This window comes from Hyphopichia burtonii (assembly GCF_001661395.1).
Source record: "Hyphopichia burtonii NRRL Y-1933 unplaced genomic scaffold HYPBUscaffold_2, whole genome shotgun sequence".
NCBI classification, from domain to species: Eukaryota; Fungi; Ascomycota; class Pichiomycetes; order Serinales; family Debaryomycetaceae; genus Hyphopichia; species Hyphopichia burtonii.
This window is the reverse complement of record NW_017963729.1, coordinates 370,274-383,835: the sequence shown is the minus strand read 5'-3', so window position 1 is coordinate 383,835 and position 13,562 is coordinate 370,274. Positions and strand designations below refer to the sequence as shown.

The window sequence follows — 13,562 nt, the reverse complement described above, 5'->3', positions numbered from 1 at the left end:
TTTGTTCTCTTTCTTTGATAAAACTTTCTATATTCTTTTTATCAGATAAGATCTTACTGAAGCAATGGGTATGTTATTGATTGAGCTACGGGTGTTGGAACTGAGAGTACTAACGGTGAACTGTTAGCAATAGGTGTCGCTTTATGGCTTTGTCCCAAACAAAATAGTACAATTTATGATAAATTGACTACTCTAATGGGTTCGTTGAATACCATATTCCCGGGGCAAGCACCCAAATTTGATCCGCATGTGACTATAACCACCAATGTTGATATAAATCTAGATGATTCCAATAAAACAAGAGACGATGTTGATCGAATATTACTGGCAAGTGCAGTTGCAATGAATTCGTTACCTAAAAATCATGAAAGTTTAATAAAATTAGGGAAAATTAATAGTCAGAGAAAGTTTTTCAAGAAATTATACTTTCAAGTAGGTAAAGATCCTAATTTATTATCATTTGCAAGAATTATTCGAGAACTATTTGTAATTTTACCAGAAATTATTGACCGGGAAAATAAAATCCATAATCCTCAGTTATATACCCGTGATAGCCACGGAGAGATAGTTTTGAAATCGAAGATAAAAAAACCAAAGTCTCATCATTCTCCCGAACCAGAATCCAATTTGAAACCTTTGGATATGGATAGAATACATCAAGAGTCCGCTGTAGCAGCTGCTGAGTGGGTGGTTGATGAATTTGATCCCCATCTTTCTTTGGTTTACAGTGACATCCATCCAATTGACAGTGCATTATGGAGAACCATAAAGACCAGAGTGCTGGACTACTTGAATATCGATAATTGTGACTCCGAGTTCATTGACGATAACGGACTTGGCTGGAACGGTGGTGTTTTGAAACTAGTCCTTTGTGAGGGTGACGTGAACGACTGGGTCACCTTAGGCAGTGTTGATATACATTGATATTGCATTTATCTTTAATGACATTTTACATCACGTACTTCTTTCTTTGTTTTTGCTTTTAAAATTTCTTGTTTGATTTTTATACTTAATCCTCTAGTTCTCTACTTCAATTGTAAAACTACTTAGTTAACACTTAATTCAATTCCTAATTTCTATTCCCTCATGTTTCTTTTATCGTGTTGTAGCTTGTAATTTTGTATGGCCATAAAAATTTTGTAAAAAATCATAGTTTGGTGAGAAAAAATTACGGGCACCAGAGATATCAGATAATGATTTTTCATTAGATAGAGCTAGGAACAGACAATTCACAAGGGATTGAGCCAATTTTAACCTAAGGAAGATATTTGAAACACTCTGGAAATGCCTAGTTCAAGTCCTGTTATTCCATCATTATTGGATACAGACTTGTATAAGTTATCCATGCAAGCTGCGGTCCACGATAACTTCCCGGGCATCGATGTGGTTTACAAATTTACTAACAGAACACCGTCAATGGAACTTAACAAGGAAGCTATTGCGTGGCTCAAGGATCAGATAAGTCTCTTGGGTGAGCTTTCTTTTTCCAATGATGAAATAGAGTACTTGAAGAAAACTATTAGTCAGATTCCACAATCTTACCTTGATTATTTAAAAGATTTTAAATTGGATCCGGCTCAACAGATTCAATATTATAATGATGAAGAAAACCTAGGTAATTTTGAAATTGAGATCAGTGGTAAATGGAGTGAGACCATTCTTTATGAAATCCCGATATTGTCCTTAGTATCCGAAGCTTATTTCAAATTTGTTGATACTGATTGGAACTACGATGGCCAATATGAATTGGCCCAATCTAAATGTAAACAGTTATTCGAGAATAACTGTCCCTTTAGTGAGTTCGGTACTAGAAGAAGAAGGTCTCATGAGACTCAAGATATTGTAGTGAAGGCTTTGGCTGAATATGCAAATAAAAATCCTTTACTTATCGGTACTTCTAATGTTTATTTGGCTAAAAAATATGATTTGGCTCCAATTGGTACCGTTGCACATGAATGGTACATGGGTATTGCTTCAGTCACTGAAGATTACTTGAATGCCAATAAAAATGCTATGGATTATTGGTTGAAAACTTTTGGTCCTGGGTTTGCCGGTTTGGCTTTAACTGACACCTTTGGTACCGATGCCTATTTAAAGGTCTTTCAAAAACCTTATTCGGACTATTACACTGGGGTCAGACAAGACTCTGGCGATCCAGAATTGTACGCTGAAAAAATAGCCCTCCATTATAAATCCCTAGGTTACCCAGATTTCTCCAAAGTTATATGTTTTAGTGATTCCTTGAATATAGAAAAATGCTTGAAATATAAATCAACGGCTGATAAATTGGGCCTAAAGGCAACTTTTGGTATAGGTACCTTCTTCACCAATGACTTCAAGACTGTTTCTGTTCCACATTCCAAATCCTCTCCCCTTAACATCGTCATAAAGTTGAAGGAAGCTAATGGCAATCCATCAGTGAAAATTAGTGATAATCTTGGTAAGAATATGGGTGACGAAAAATTGGTCGCTAGAGTTAAACAAGAGCTAGGCTACAAAGAATATGAATGGGCTGAAGGTGATGAGGCCAAAAGATGGTGATATCTTCTCTGTTTGCTTTTATACTAGATTTGTAGTAGTTTCTTCAATAATATAAAGACTTTGATGTTAAGTATGTGTGCGTACCGGCAGCTTTGATCCTATTAAAAAAAAAAAAAAATCAGACAAGCTTCAAGGTTATGATGACTTACTGTAAAGGTGCAAATAACAGGTTTGGATTGTGAAATGAGTTTGAACTACAATGACGTGTTGAATGTTCTAGCTGTTGCCAATGAGTCTGAGAGAAACGGGAAACAACAGGAAGCCGAGTCACAGTTGAAATCTTGGGAGATCCAACCCGGGTATCATTACATTTTGCAGGATATTTACTTGAATACAGAGCTTCCTTTGCAAATGAGATGGTTGGCAATTATTTGTTTTAAAAATGGTATTGAGAAATACTGGAGGGCATCCCGTCAAAACTCGATTAAAAAAGAAGAAAAAGAGCAAATCAAAAGTCGATTATTTCAATTATTAAGTGAAAAGAATAACCAATTGACAATTCAGAACGCTCATTCAGTGGCACGAATTGTCAGGTTTGACTTCCCCGGTGATTGGCCTACATTATTTGATGAAATTTCTAATAATTTAGAAGATTTTGTATTCAATAAAAACGATTTGATTGCAACTAATAATTTACTTATAATCCTTAACCAGATAATCAAAGCTGTTGCAGTGGTAAGAATTGGTAGAGCAAGACATGCAATGCAAAGTAAGGCACCAATTTTAGTACCTGTTTTGTTCAAACTTTACTCTAAGTTTTTCCAAATTTGGACAAGCTCATTAGACTTAACCATTATGGAAATTTGTTACTTATGTTTGAAAAACTTGAGAAGGATTATCCCTGAGGGCTTTGAACAACCTCATAAAAACCACGATATTGTTGAATTTCTCAAGGTGAGTGTCAGCCATTTACAAGGTCTTGTTATGGAGCATGAAAAATACTCATCTGATCTTTTGGAAAGATATGTGAAAAGTTATAGTAAACTTTATGTGAATTTGATTAATTCAAATCCAACAAGTTTCATATTATTACCATGTTCTCAAGATATTATGACTACATTCTTGACTTTACTCGAGCAAAAAGCAGAGGTCATTTATGAAAGTACTGAGGATAATGATTTTTGGGAAGTATTAGCGATCAAAGGGTTAATCATCTTGAAAAGATTAATGACTTACATTTACAAAAAAGGTGCAATCACTTTGAAGCAAAGAAACGATAGAGAAGAAGTAACTCATGCAATCACAAAACTTTCAAAAGAATTTTTTACTCCTCAAGTCGTGCAACATTTATGTGACTTGATCATCAATTGGTATCTCCGTTTACGTCCATCTGATTTAGAAGGTTGGTTGCTAGAACCAGAAGAATGGTGTAATGAAGAATTATCAACTAGTTGGGAATATCAGGTCAGACCTTGTGCAGAAAATTTTTACCAAGATTTGATACGATTTTTCAAGGATGAATTATCTGATTTCATATTGAACAAAATTTCAAATGGAATTAGTAACTCAATGGATATTTTGGTGAAAGATGCTACCTTGTGTACGTTCCAATTATCCGCTACTTCAATTTCAAATAATGTGAACTTTGGTAGATTATTGTCTGAAGTTTTCATTCCTGAAGGCTTGAAAAATGATTCACCTGAAAATAAAATTATTAAAAGGAGAATTTGTTTAATTATAAATGAATGGGTTCCTGTTGATTGTTCTAGAGAGAGTCGGGTGGATATTTATAAACTTTTAATCAACTTTCTTCAACCAGATAATAAGGTTAATGATAAAGTTGTTAAACTTACTTCTATTCAAACATTGAGAAATGTTGTTCAGGATTGGGATTTCAACAAACAAGATTTCCAACCTTTTTTAAAAGAATTCGTTTCACTATCACTTAATTTATTATCACAGATGAGTTTCACTGAATCAAAATTATATGTTTTGGATACCTTAGCAACATTGATCGAGAAATGTAATCCCTTGATCGACTACCAAACTTTAATGAGTATTCTATCTATCATTCCTGGTCACTGGGATGAAACCAATGTTAATAACGAAGAAGCTATTTTGAGAGCTTCTCTCTTGAGAATCTTAAAGAACTTGGTGGTGGCGCTTAATGAAAATTCTCCAGAAACGCACGTCATTACTCTTCCTCTTGTTAAAAATTGTGTTAGCTCAAATAGTGATCTTTATACCCTTTTATCAGAAGATGGTTGTGATTTATGGTTATCGATCCTTCAGTATCTTCCAATGAATCAAGCAGCTTCTGCTTCTGCTAATGAGCTAATGAGCTTATTTGATCTTGTGCATTATTGTTTAGTTAATTCTACTGAAATATTACCCACTATTTTGTCAATAGTAAGAAGCTATGCCTTAATAAATCCTAATTTATTCAACGAAAATGCAGGTTTGGAAATGTTAAGAACCTTATCGGGGTACATTTCAAGCATGAGGGATGATTCTTTTGCTATTTTCATTGCATTAATGGACATCCTATTCCTTGCAAAAGCAGATGATGAAGCATTTGTCACCAATTTGATTAATAGTGGGTTATTCAGTGAAATGGTGAACTTTGTACTCGATGAAAACCAAAGCATTGTCACTGCTAACAAGATTCTTTTAATATTGTCGAGGTTGGCGTACAAATCAAGTGAAATGTTTTTGAAAATGTTATCCCATTTATCTATTGATACCAATAAATTCTTCGACATTTGGCTAAGATACTACAACAACAATGGAAATCCACGAAACAAGAAAATCAATATTATGGCCTTATTGGCAATAGCTGCATACGGGGTCCCATTGAATTTTTCACCTCTTCCAGCCAAATTCTCCGAGATATTGAAACTGTCCTTCATGTTTTTGGAAGAAGTACAAGAAAATTCAGATGGTTTCTGTTCCCTGTACAGCCAAAATTTAGTTTATGAAGATATTGATGACTACCAATACTTAGATCAGGACATAAAGCCCCATGGCGAAAAGATAAGATACCAATCATTACTAGAAAGTAATGATCCTCTTTATAAAGTGAATCTACAAGAATTTGTCAAGCAGGTCTCTTTAAAACTTAAACAAGACTTGTCAGACTCAGATTTCGCTTCGTTGATGTCCATGAATGATCAATACACTTCTGAATGCTTACAAAAACTAGCCTAAAGCTTGCATTAATTCAATAGTTCAACTTGCTTCCGTTTACTGTAGTTGTCAAACTCCGTAGTCTAAAAATTCGCACCAAGATTGTAAAATTTTCAAATATTAGTAGTACGATTTTCGAAGACAAAAAAAAAATACAATCATTACTTCTTAGTATATCAGAAGCAATACGTATAAGAATGATTGGTATAAGAAGTTTCTCCAGATTCGGGAGAACGTCTTTTAGTGTGTTAAGGGGCTTTCAAGCTAATATATTAAGATTTCGTCCGCAAAAAAGTTTCCATACTAGATCGAGAATACTTAAACTTAATGAAGAGGAAAAGAATGAACTTCTTCGCCAGCATTATAAAAATATAAGGAATGAACGTGAAGCAAGAGCCCGTATGCGTAATAGAAGCGCAGCTTACTATTCGGCATCTTTAGGGATATTTTTCCTTGCTCTTTCGTTTGCTGCTGTCCCTGTTTATAGAGCCATTTGTCAAAGAACTGGTTGGGCAGGTACTCCAATAACGGATAATACTAAAGTCTCACCCGATAAAGTTTTACCAGTTGATACCAACAAAAGAATCAGAATCCAATTTACTTGTCAAGCATCAGGGATTTTACCTTGGAAATTCACTCCCCAACAGAGAGAAGTTTATATTGTTCCTGGGGAAACCGCTTTAGCATTCTACAAAGCAAAAAACATGTCTAAGGAAGATATCATTGGGATGGCTACCTATACTGTTACTCCAGATCAAGTAGCACCATATTTTAATAAGATTCAATGTTTCTGTTTCGAAGAACAAAGATTAAGTGCAGGTGAAGAAGTCGATATGCCAGTTTTCTTCTTTATTGATCCTGACTTTGCTAAAGATCCCCAAATGAAAAATGTTGAGGATGTTGTCTTGCATTATTCCTTTTTCAAAGCTTCCTATAGCGATGGTGAATTGGCTGCTGTGCCTGTAGGAAACCTTGAAATGCGTGCATCAGTTGAACCAACTGACTCAGAATCAAATTAAACTAATAAATCTGTAAATACTTTCTATAAAACGCAATCTATATCTGTAAATATTTGTTATATAAACTTGAAAAAAAAATTGTATTTTCTTCTGCATCACTGGTTCAATTGTGATCTGATTCGATATTTCACCATTATGTTACTACTTTTTACAAATTTGGAATAAATTCAGCAAAAATTCAACAAATTCAAATAATTATGTCAGAAAGTACTTCTTAATACATGATCAAAGCCATTCAAGTTAAATGTCCATTCCTTTAAAGATAAATAAATGTTTATAGTCAGTCAAACCATGAAAAAATAATATGATTATCACTTTTTGCACCCATTTCTTAGCTACAACTTTACTGAAGAGGGTTTTTGATTCACCATATCGTCATTGTCTAGCAAAATAAAAGTTATTTCTGTGAAGATAGTAGCTACAGGATTTATATCAAAAATAGTTGAATATATGCGTTAATTGTAAGTCTAAAGTGCAGTTGTTACAGTAACAGTTTGGGAGTTCAACAACATAACAGGAGGTAACTCATTGAGCCATAATGCTATATTATGGGTATAATCGAAGGAATCATCATAAGATAAATGAGTTCCGAGTGATGGTGCCGGTAACGTAGAGAAAATCACATCAGTGGACTCCTTGTCAGAAACTTTTCTCATCAACTCATTCAAAATAATGTGTTGTCCCTTAGCTGGTAAATCATTGAAAGTTAATGATCTCAACTCTTCTTGTAAATGTTTTCTTGTAAAGGGGGCAGAATTATCTCTACTTGTATCGTTTGGTTTTTGTCTTCCATTATAGAAATCAGACCTCAGGTTTGATGCCCCCGAAGGTTGACTTCTATTGTTGGAACCATAATTGGTCTCGGATGATTTCGACAAGTTCAATTGGCTGATATTCATATCAAGATTTTCATCATCGTCATCATCGGCTGCTAAAAATTTAGGGGTCCTCATGTGCTGAATAATTTCATCATTATTTGAAATGATGGAGGGTGATCGTATACTTGGTGAAGAAGTTAGTGGTTTTTTTAGCTGCAGCTTTCTTGATTTTTCTTCAGCAGGCTTAACCAAATCAAAATACCCACGCTTAGCCTTATCACTCGATGTACTGGCATTTTTGTTTAAATCAGTAGTTACTCCGTTCTCTTTTTTAGCTCTACCAACATCTTCAAGTTCATTTTGATTTTCTTCCATAGCATCATCACCGTCATCTTCGTCATCAGTGGATTGATCATCATTTACAAAGCCGATTTTTTGCTTGCCAACTTCTTCATCTTCTTCATCTTCTTCATCTTCCCCAACATTTAGCTGAGCCTGAGGGGTTTTAACGGACGAAAAATGTGGTTTTAAATTGGATCTAGAAGACCTTATTGATATTTGGTCCGACGAGTTATTTCTATCCCCTTGTGCTTTTTCTTTCGCTAAAAAGTGATCACCTAAACTATAAATCTTATTATTTGACTCAGAAGAAGTTTTTGGGTTTGAATTTCCTGATAATGCAGGTGATGGCGATCCTTTTGAGATCCTTTTATTCAAGTTTGAAGTAGAGCCATACTCATCAAGATTACCAGAAGATTCCATGTAATCTTCTTTTTCACTATCACTACTACTGCTGCTACTGTCACTATTAGAATCATCATATTTGAAAAAGTCGTTTCCTTGTTGAGTTTTCATATTAAAGGATAAAGATAATCCTTGGCCATGCAAATTGGAAATGGTATATCTTCTGTTTCCTTTGATGTCATCATATGAGAGATTAGATTCATGGACTGGGTTCTTCGATGAATTTAAGTTCAATGATTGTAGCTTTAAATTAGAATTTGAGCCATCAGATAGATTTGCGGAGGATGAAAGTGAAGATTTAGAATGATTGACTGGAATTTGCTGTTGAAATCTCAAAGATTGTTTTCTTCTAGCAACCCTTTGTTTTTCCAAATCTTTCAAGGTAGTTCTTGCATTACACAAATTTTTCCACCACTGATCGTTCTTCAACATACGGTCAATTTTATCAAATTTAAGTTTATTTGTTGGAGTAACATTGTAACCTTTAACAACGAAATTATAAGTATCCAAATTACCATCGTCAAGACAAACAACTATGGTTTGAGCATCTATTCTCAAAGATGATAACAAATTAGCCAAACGATTTTTTTCATCTTCAACTTCATCTTGCGATTCAACGAAAACAATGACCCTGAGAACATGTGAGCTGAATTTCCATTCAGGAACTGTAGCTAAAATTGCACCCAATTGTAAAATCAAGGTATAAGTGTCGAAGTTTGTTGAGAGAACTGATTTCCCATCTTCCAAAATATTGATAGATGACATTTGTATTGGATATAAATCAATGAATCTTTTTGCAGAGTCTGTGATTTTGGGTTTAGACCAAAAATGATGATGTGTATGGTCGTTCTTAGGTAAGTTTAAATTGGTAAAGTTGGCGGCCACAGCGACAGTTGCTTGCATTATAATCAAATCTTCAACTATTTGCACCCATTGATTTATTGATATTTTCTTTTCCCTTCTGCAATCATCCGTAGGAAGTTGAAACATTTTGTTATCCTTTTCAAAGCTTGGAACAACAGGAAAGTCCACACCATGCTTCACAAAGTCATAAAATCCTAACACTGTTATGTTAGGTTTCATACCACCAAGTCCGGAACCAAGATAAACATTACGGACTCCCCAAGGTAAAGTTGGACCTAATGCAATTTGAACAAATGCTTTTATTTTAGATAAGTCACGAAGCTTTACCCATGCTTGACGTTGTTTCAGAATTTCTTTATACGAGTCCACATTAAATTCCAGTTGATTTAAAGGTTCGCTCAATCGAGGATCACGATTAGCAGTGTCATCATTCATCAAAACGACATGTCCTAGGATATATAAACCTCCTTTTTTCAAATGATTGCAGAATCCAATTAAGTTCCAAGAAGAACGCGGATCATCACATAAAAGAAGTATTTGCGGTCTCCAATACTTCACACTCATTTGTAATTTAAGACGAAGTAAGTATTTTCTGACTTGATGATAAATTAATAATTGTGAAATATCTCCGAATTTCGAAGGAGGGGCCAGATAATGTATCAACATAATGAGAATAATTAAAAATACAATGACTGATGTAGCAGATATACCATCAACAATATACATAGCAATGATGGATGACACACCACCAGTAAATGCAGTTCTTGAGCTGAAATATTTGAAAGAAGGTCTAAAATTGGGGGCAGAACCAACTCTCAAGAGAAAACAAGCCAAATTGGTAACGATAAAAGTCATAAGAAAAGCCATGGTAATAAAAGTTGCAATTTGATTGATATCAGCAAATAAGAAAACTTGGGCAATAAACCAAGTTATTAAAATAGCATTTGTTGGACCTTTTGATTTATTTTTTTTAGTAGTAGTGAAAAATGATAAGCCAGGAATGATTTTATCATCCGCAATTGCTGAAAGCATTGAAGCCGAGCCAACAATCCCCATGATGGCTGAAAATAAGGATGTTGAAAATTCACCCAAAAGTATTAAAAATCCACTGAGATTAACAACTTGTATTACTTCAACACTATTATGAAGTAAATCTCTTGGAATAGCTGCACCCATAGCAACGATCACCATTGAATAAAGTATAAAACTCACCATCAATCCCTTTAGAGTTCCCTCAGGGATAGACTTTGAAGGATTTTTCAATTCACCCGACATTGAAGCCCCAGCGAAAATACCAGCAGTTGCTGGGAAAAAGATACCAAATAAATTCTTAAAAGTTTCCGGCTCACCAGGAGGTTGGACTGAACCAGCAGCTCCACTAGTGAAATGAGGCAATAAATTACCTTTAAAAGTTGACCACGAAAGACCAGTATATACAAGATCATCAAGAGGAGGTTGAAGGGGATGGAAAGGTTTAACGAATAACGTGGAAAAGGGTACTGATAAGGTACTTATGGTTAAAATAATGAATAAAAGAAAACCAGTTTTGGAAACTAATTTCGATCCAACCAAGGCAACCCCAGTACATAATGCTAATAATAATGTAGAATAAAGGATCTGCCAGGTATACCCAATTGGTAACATTTTCAAAATAGTACCATCAGCTTCATTGAAGTTTAAAAGTAATGGCTCTATGAAACCCACCACATTCAAAGCGGAATTCAAGATTTGTCCAATGAAAAACACAAGACCGATTGCACCCCCGAATTCAGGACCCAATGACCTGGAAATCATGTAATAAGCTCCACCACCTTTAACCGTTCCATTTGTAGATATGGCACTGATAGACATGGTAGTTAATATATCAATGAAATATGATAATATAAGTAGCAAGAAGGTCCCTAAGATACCCATTTGTCCAATGATGAATCCAAATCTTAAGAACATTAAAATAGATAAAACATTCAATGTTGTTGGTAAAAAAACACCGTCAAAGGTCCCCAACTTGGAGTTTTCTTTAGAAGCACGGTCTTCACTGGATTTTTCAGTTGTTTTAGTCTTGTTCTTCGTTTTCTTCATTTTTGGCCGAGATGTAACCTTAGAACTTGTCGGTAGTAATGTTGAAGTTTCAGTTGGATAACCCAGAGAACTTTCATTGTTGGCCCTGGATCTGACCATTACGCCTATGATTCAGTTTTGCTTAACTTCTTTCACCAATTTTTCCAAAAGGCTGCCTGTCCCTGTAAAATATAACCAGACCTTGTTTGCTCAATGAAAAAAAAGTCGAAAAAAAAAGGATTAAGATAAGAAGCAGATCATTATCTTTCTCCTTACAAATACTTTTGAGACATTCGTGTGAACAAAAAAATAATGAAGGATGCGAGGTTCGAACTCGCGCGGACAACTGTCCAGCAGATCTTAAGTCTGCCGCCTTAGACCACTCGGCCAACCCTCCATTTTATATCAGTATTCAGTGGGTGGAACAGTACACTGATATATGTCTTAGTAGAGACAATTGTACAAAAGAAAAGTTTTGCCCTTACTAAGAAGCAAGCATGGCAACCAGATAAGTCTGCGTTACCTAAGCATATACTATCAACTTAATCAAGAGATCTAATGGGTGTATTTCGAGAAAGGAGCTTCAAAAGATGAATATGTATTTGTTATTGTACAAAAACGTCAAAGAAATCAACGAATTCATCACTTTACACGCGGGAATACTGATGAAAGAACCAAGATTAAACGTTCAATTATGGCCTATTGGTGTTCAAGGTGTTTCTACCAGATTAAGAGTAAGAATTTCCAGAAAGAGAAAAGAAATTGCTAGCCAGTGTTGCCATTCCAAAGCTGTAACCGGCAATATTATTAACAAAAATACCGAGATATTTACCTTAAAAAGGTGCATTTCGGGCAGATATATTAGCTGAAGATTTAATTGTAAAATTTTGTAAAATAAAAACTCTGAAAAATATGAAGAAAAATTCCCAACTGAACTGGAATTATTGGAATGGACCAGGTTTTCTCAGGAATTGAAATTCGTACATCCTTGAATTATAAAAGAGTTCTTGTTTTCAAGAAGACAAAGAAGGAATTATTAGGAAGCACCATAAATAGACAAGTAGAAGTTCATCGGAGAGAATTTTCATAAATCTTTCTTTTTACCAGACCTCTGGTTATGCCCGATAGTATTATCTCTTTCTGCAAATCTTTCTATACATATTGGTTATTACTATGATAAGTGTTATTTAGTTAAAAATGTATAAAACCAGAATGTTGGATCTTCAGACTTACAGAACATTTACCAACTCTATACATAAGATCCGTACACCAACAAAACATGTCTTTTTTGCAACCAAATTTCAAAGTATAATTAAAAAAGTACGTAATTCACATCATTTTCTTATTTTGGAAAAATAACCTTCTAGCGGCAGGATATGTATCTTCACTTATTTATATAAATGAGTTTAAGATCCGCTTTTTTTTTGAAAGCTTCCACCGGTTGCGTGAACAAAACTCTTAATGCTTATTATTATTATAAAGCTTTCTACAGATAAGCTACAAAGGAATTTCAAAGAATATCTGGCACTGATTACAATGGGAGAAGTATTTCGTACCCGACTCGAATGAGTCTTTGAAGGTTGAACACTAATAAACAATATTTTGTTGATTTATACTGCCTTTATTATTTCTGTCAGACCTTGAAGGTCTGCAGATGATGTAGCGGCCTATCTATATTGATAGGTACAATACATCATCAAATGAAGACACAAATTATATTTAAAGTTTGTGTTAATCCATAAATGAGGCATTATGATAATGTGCATATATAAATAAATAGGCATCTCCATATTAAATGGAAAAATCTTCTACTCGACGTGGGCTGTGGACCAAAGTGATGCTTCTAATTGATTTAAGCATGGTTGTCGACCTATGGAGAGTTCTTTATATTCGGTAATAAATATTTATATAATATTCATGAATTGGCTTTGGATACTTAAGCTTAATCGTGATAAGTTATTTCCTCCCTTTGAATAACGTGGAAAGATTAATCTGACAGTATCGAATTAATCCACTGTGCTACCAAGTATTAGTATGTATTTGACTAATACTACTTATGCGTGTGTTATGGTCAACCGTACTAGAACTATGTATCTAATACTAATGGATACTGGTGGTTGATTATGGGCCCGATCTACCCACATAACCCGATAATTTCAAAGTCCCCCCACTTCTTCTCTTCTACCACGATTTTTACAAAGCCTTGAATCGAAGCAGTTTTTCTTATTCAAAGCTGCTATGGCCATTACTGTCTCATCAAAGTAACTCGTTTATCATATATTTCTTATCATCTATCTAATGGTGATGTATTTTTGATTTTTCGGCCCTTCGACGGTATAAAATCATGCTTTGAAAAAAATAAAGATTATCGTAAGGTTATTTATTGAAAGAG

General features: G+C 34.5%; 6 protein-coding genes and 1 non-coding gene across 7 annotated transcripts; 5 read left to right on the top strand and 2 right to left on the bottom strand.

The window, feature by feature from the left end:
- Positions 1 to 64: 64 nt before the first annotated feature.
- On the top strand, positions 65 to 924 carry HYPBUDRAFT_147063 (2',3'-cyclic-nucleotide 3'-phosphodiesterase; the record flags this gene model as incomplete). The annotated part of the gene is made up of 2 exons (XM_020220017.1): positions 65 to 68; positions 128 to 924. The coding sequence occupies 2 exons, from the start codon at positions 65 to 67 to the stop codon at positions 922 to 924; spliced, it is 801 nt and encodes a 266-aa protein (XP_020077560.1).
- Positions 925 to 1,202: 278 nt separating this feature from the next.
- On the top strand, positions 1,203 to 2,659 carry NPT1 (nicotinate phosphoribosyltransferase). Its single transcript, XM_020220758.1, has one exon. It carries the CDS (start codon positions 1,285 to 1,287, stop codon positions 2,539 to 2,541), a length of 1,257 nt encoding a protein of 418 aa, XP_020077559.1. The 5' UTR covers positions 1,203 to 1,284; the 3' UTR covers positions 2,542 to 2,659.
- A 65-nt stretch (positions 2,660 to 2,724) lies between these two features.
- Positions 2,725 to 5,688, top strand: KAP120 (Kap120p; the record flags this gene model as incomplete). Its single annotated transcript, XM_020223440.1, has 1 exon — positions 2,725 to 5,688. The coding sequence occupies one exon, from the start codon at positions 2,725 to 2,727 to the stop codon at positions 5,686 to 5,688; it is 2,964 nt and encodes a 987-aa protein (XP_020077558.1).
- Positions 5,689 to 5,851: 163 nt separating this feature from the next.
- On the top strand, positions 5,852 to 6,724 carry COX11 (Cox11p). Its single transcript, XM_020220757.1, has one exon. The coding sequence runs from the start codon at positions 5,865 to 5,867 to the stop codon at positions 6,684 to 6,686; it is 822 nt and encodes a 273-aa protein (XP_020077557.1). The 5' UTR covers positions 5,852 to 5,864; the 3' UTR covers positions 6,687 to 6,724.
- Positions 6,725 to 7,872: 1,148 nt separating this feature from the next.
- Positions 7,873 to 11,330, bottom strand: HYPBUDRAFT_151936 (uncharacterized protein; the record flags this gene model as incomplete). Its single annotated transcript, XM_020220756.1, has 1 exon — positions 7,873 to 11,330. A coding segment is annotated over exon 1 (3,371 nt), but the record flags the coding sequence as incomplete, so codon positions are not given.
- A 153-nt stretch (positions 11,331 to 11,483) lies between these two features.
- Positions 11,484 to 11,567, bottom strand: HYPBUDRAFT_t33. The gene has a single exon. It is a non-coding gene; the product is annotated as a tRNA-Leu (tRNA).
- Positions 11,568 to 11,700: 133 nt separating this feature from the next.
- On the top strand, positions 11,701 to 11,931 carry HYPBUDRAFT_89170 (uncharacterized protein; the record flags this gene model as incomplete). The annotated part of the gene is made up of 1 exon (XM_020223838.1): positions 11,701 to 11,931. A coding segment is annotated over one exon (231 nt), but the record flags the coding sequence as incomplete, so codon positions are not given.
- Positions 11,932 to 13,562: the final 1,631 nt, after the last annotated feature.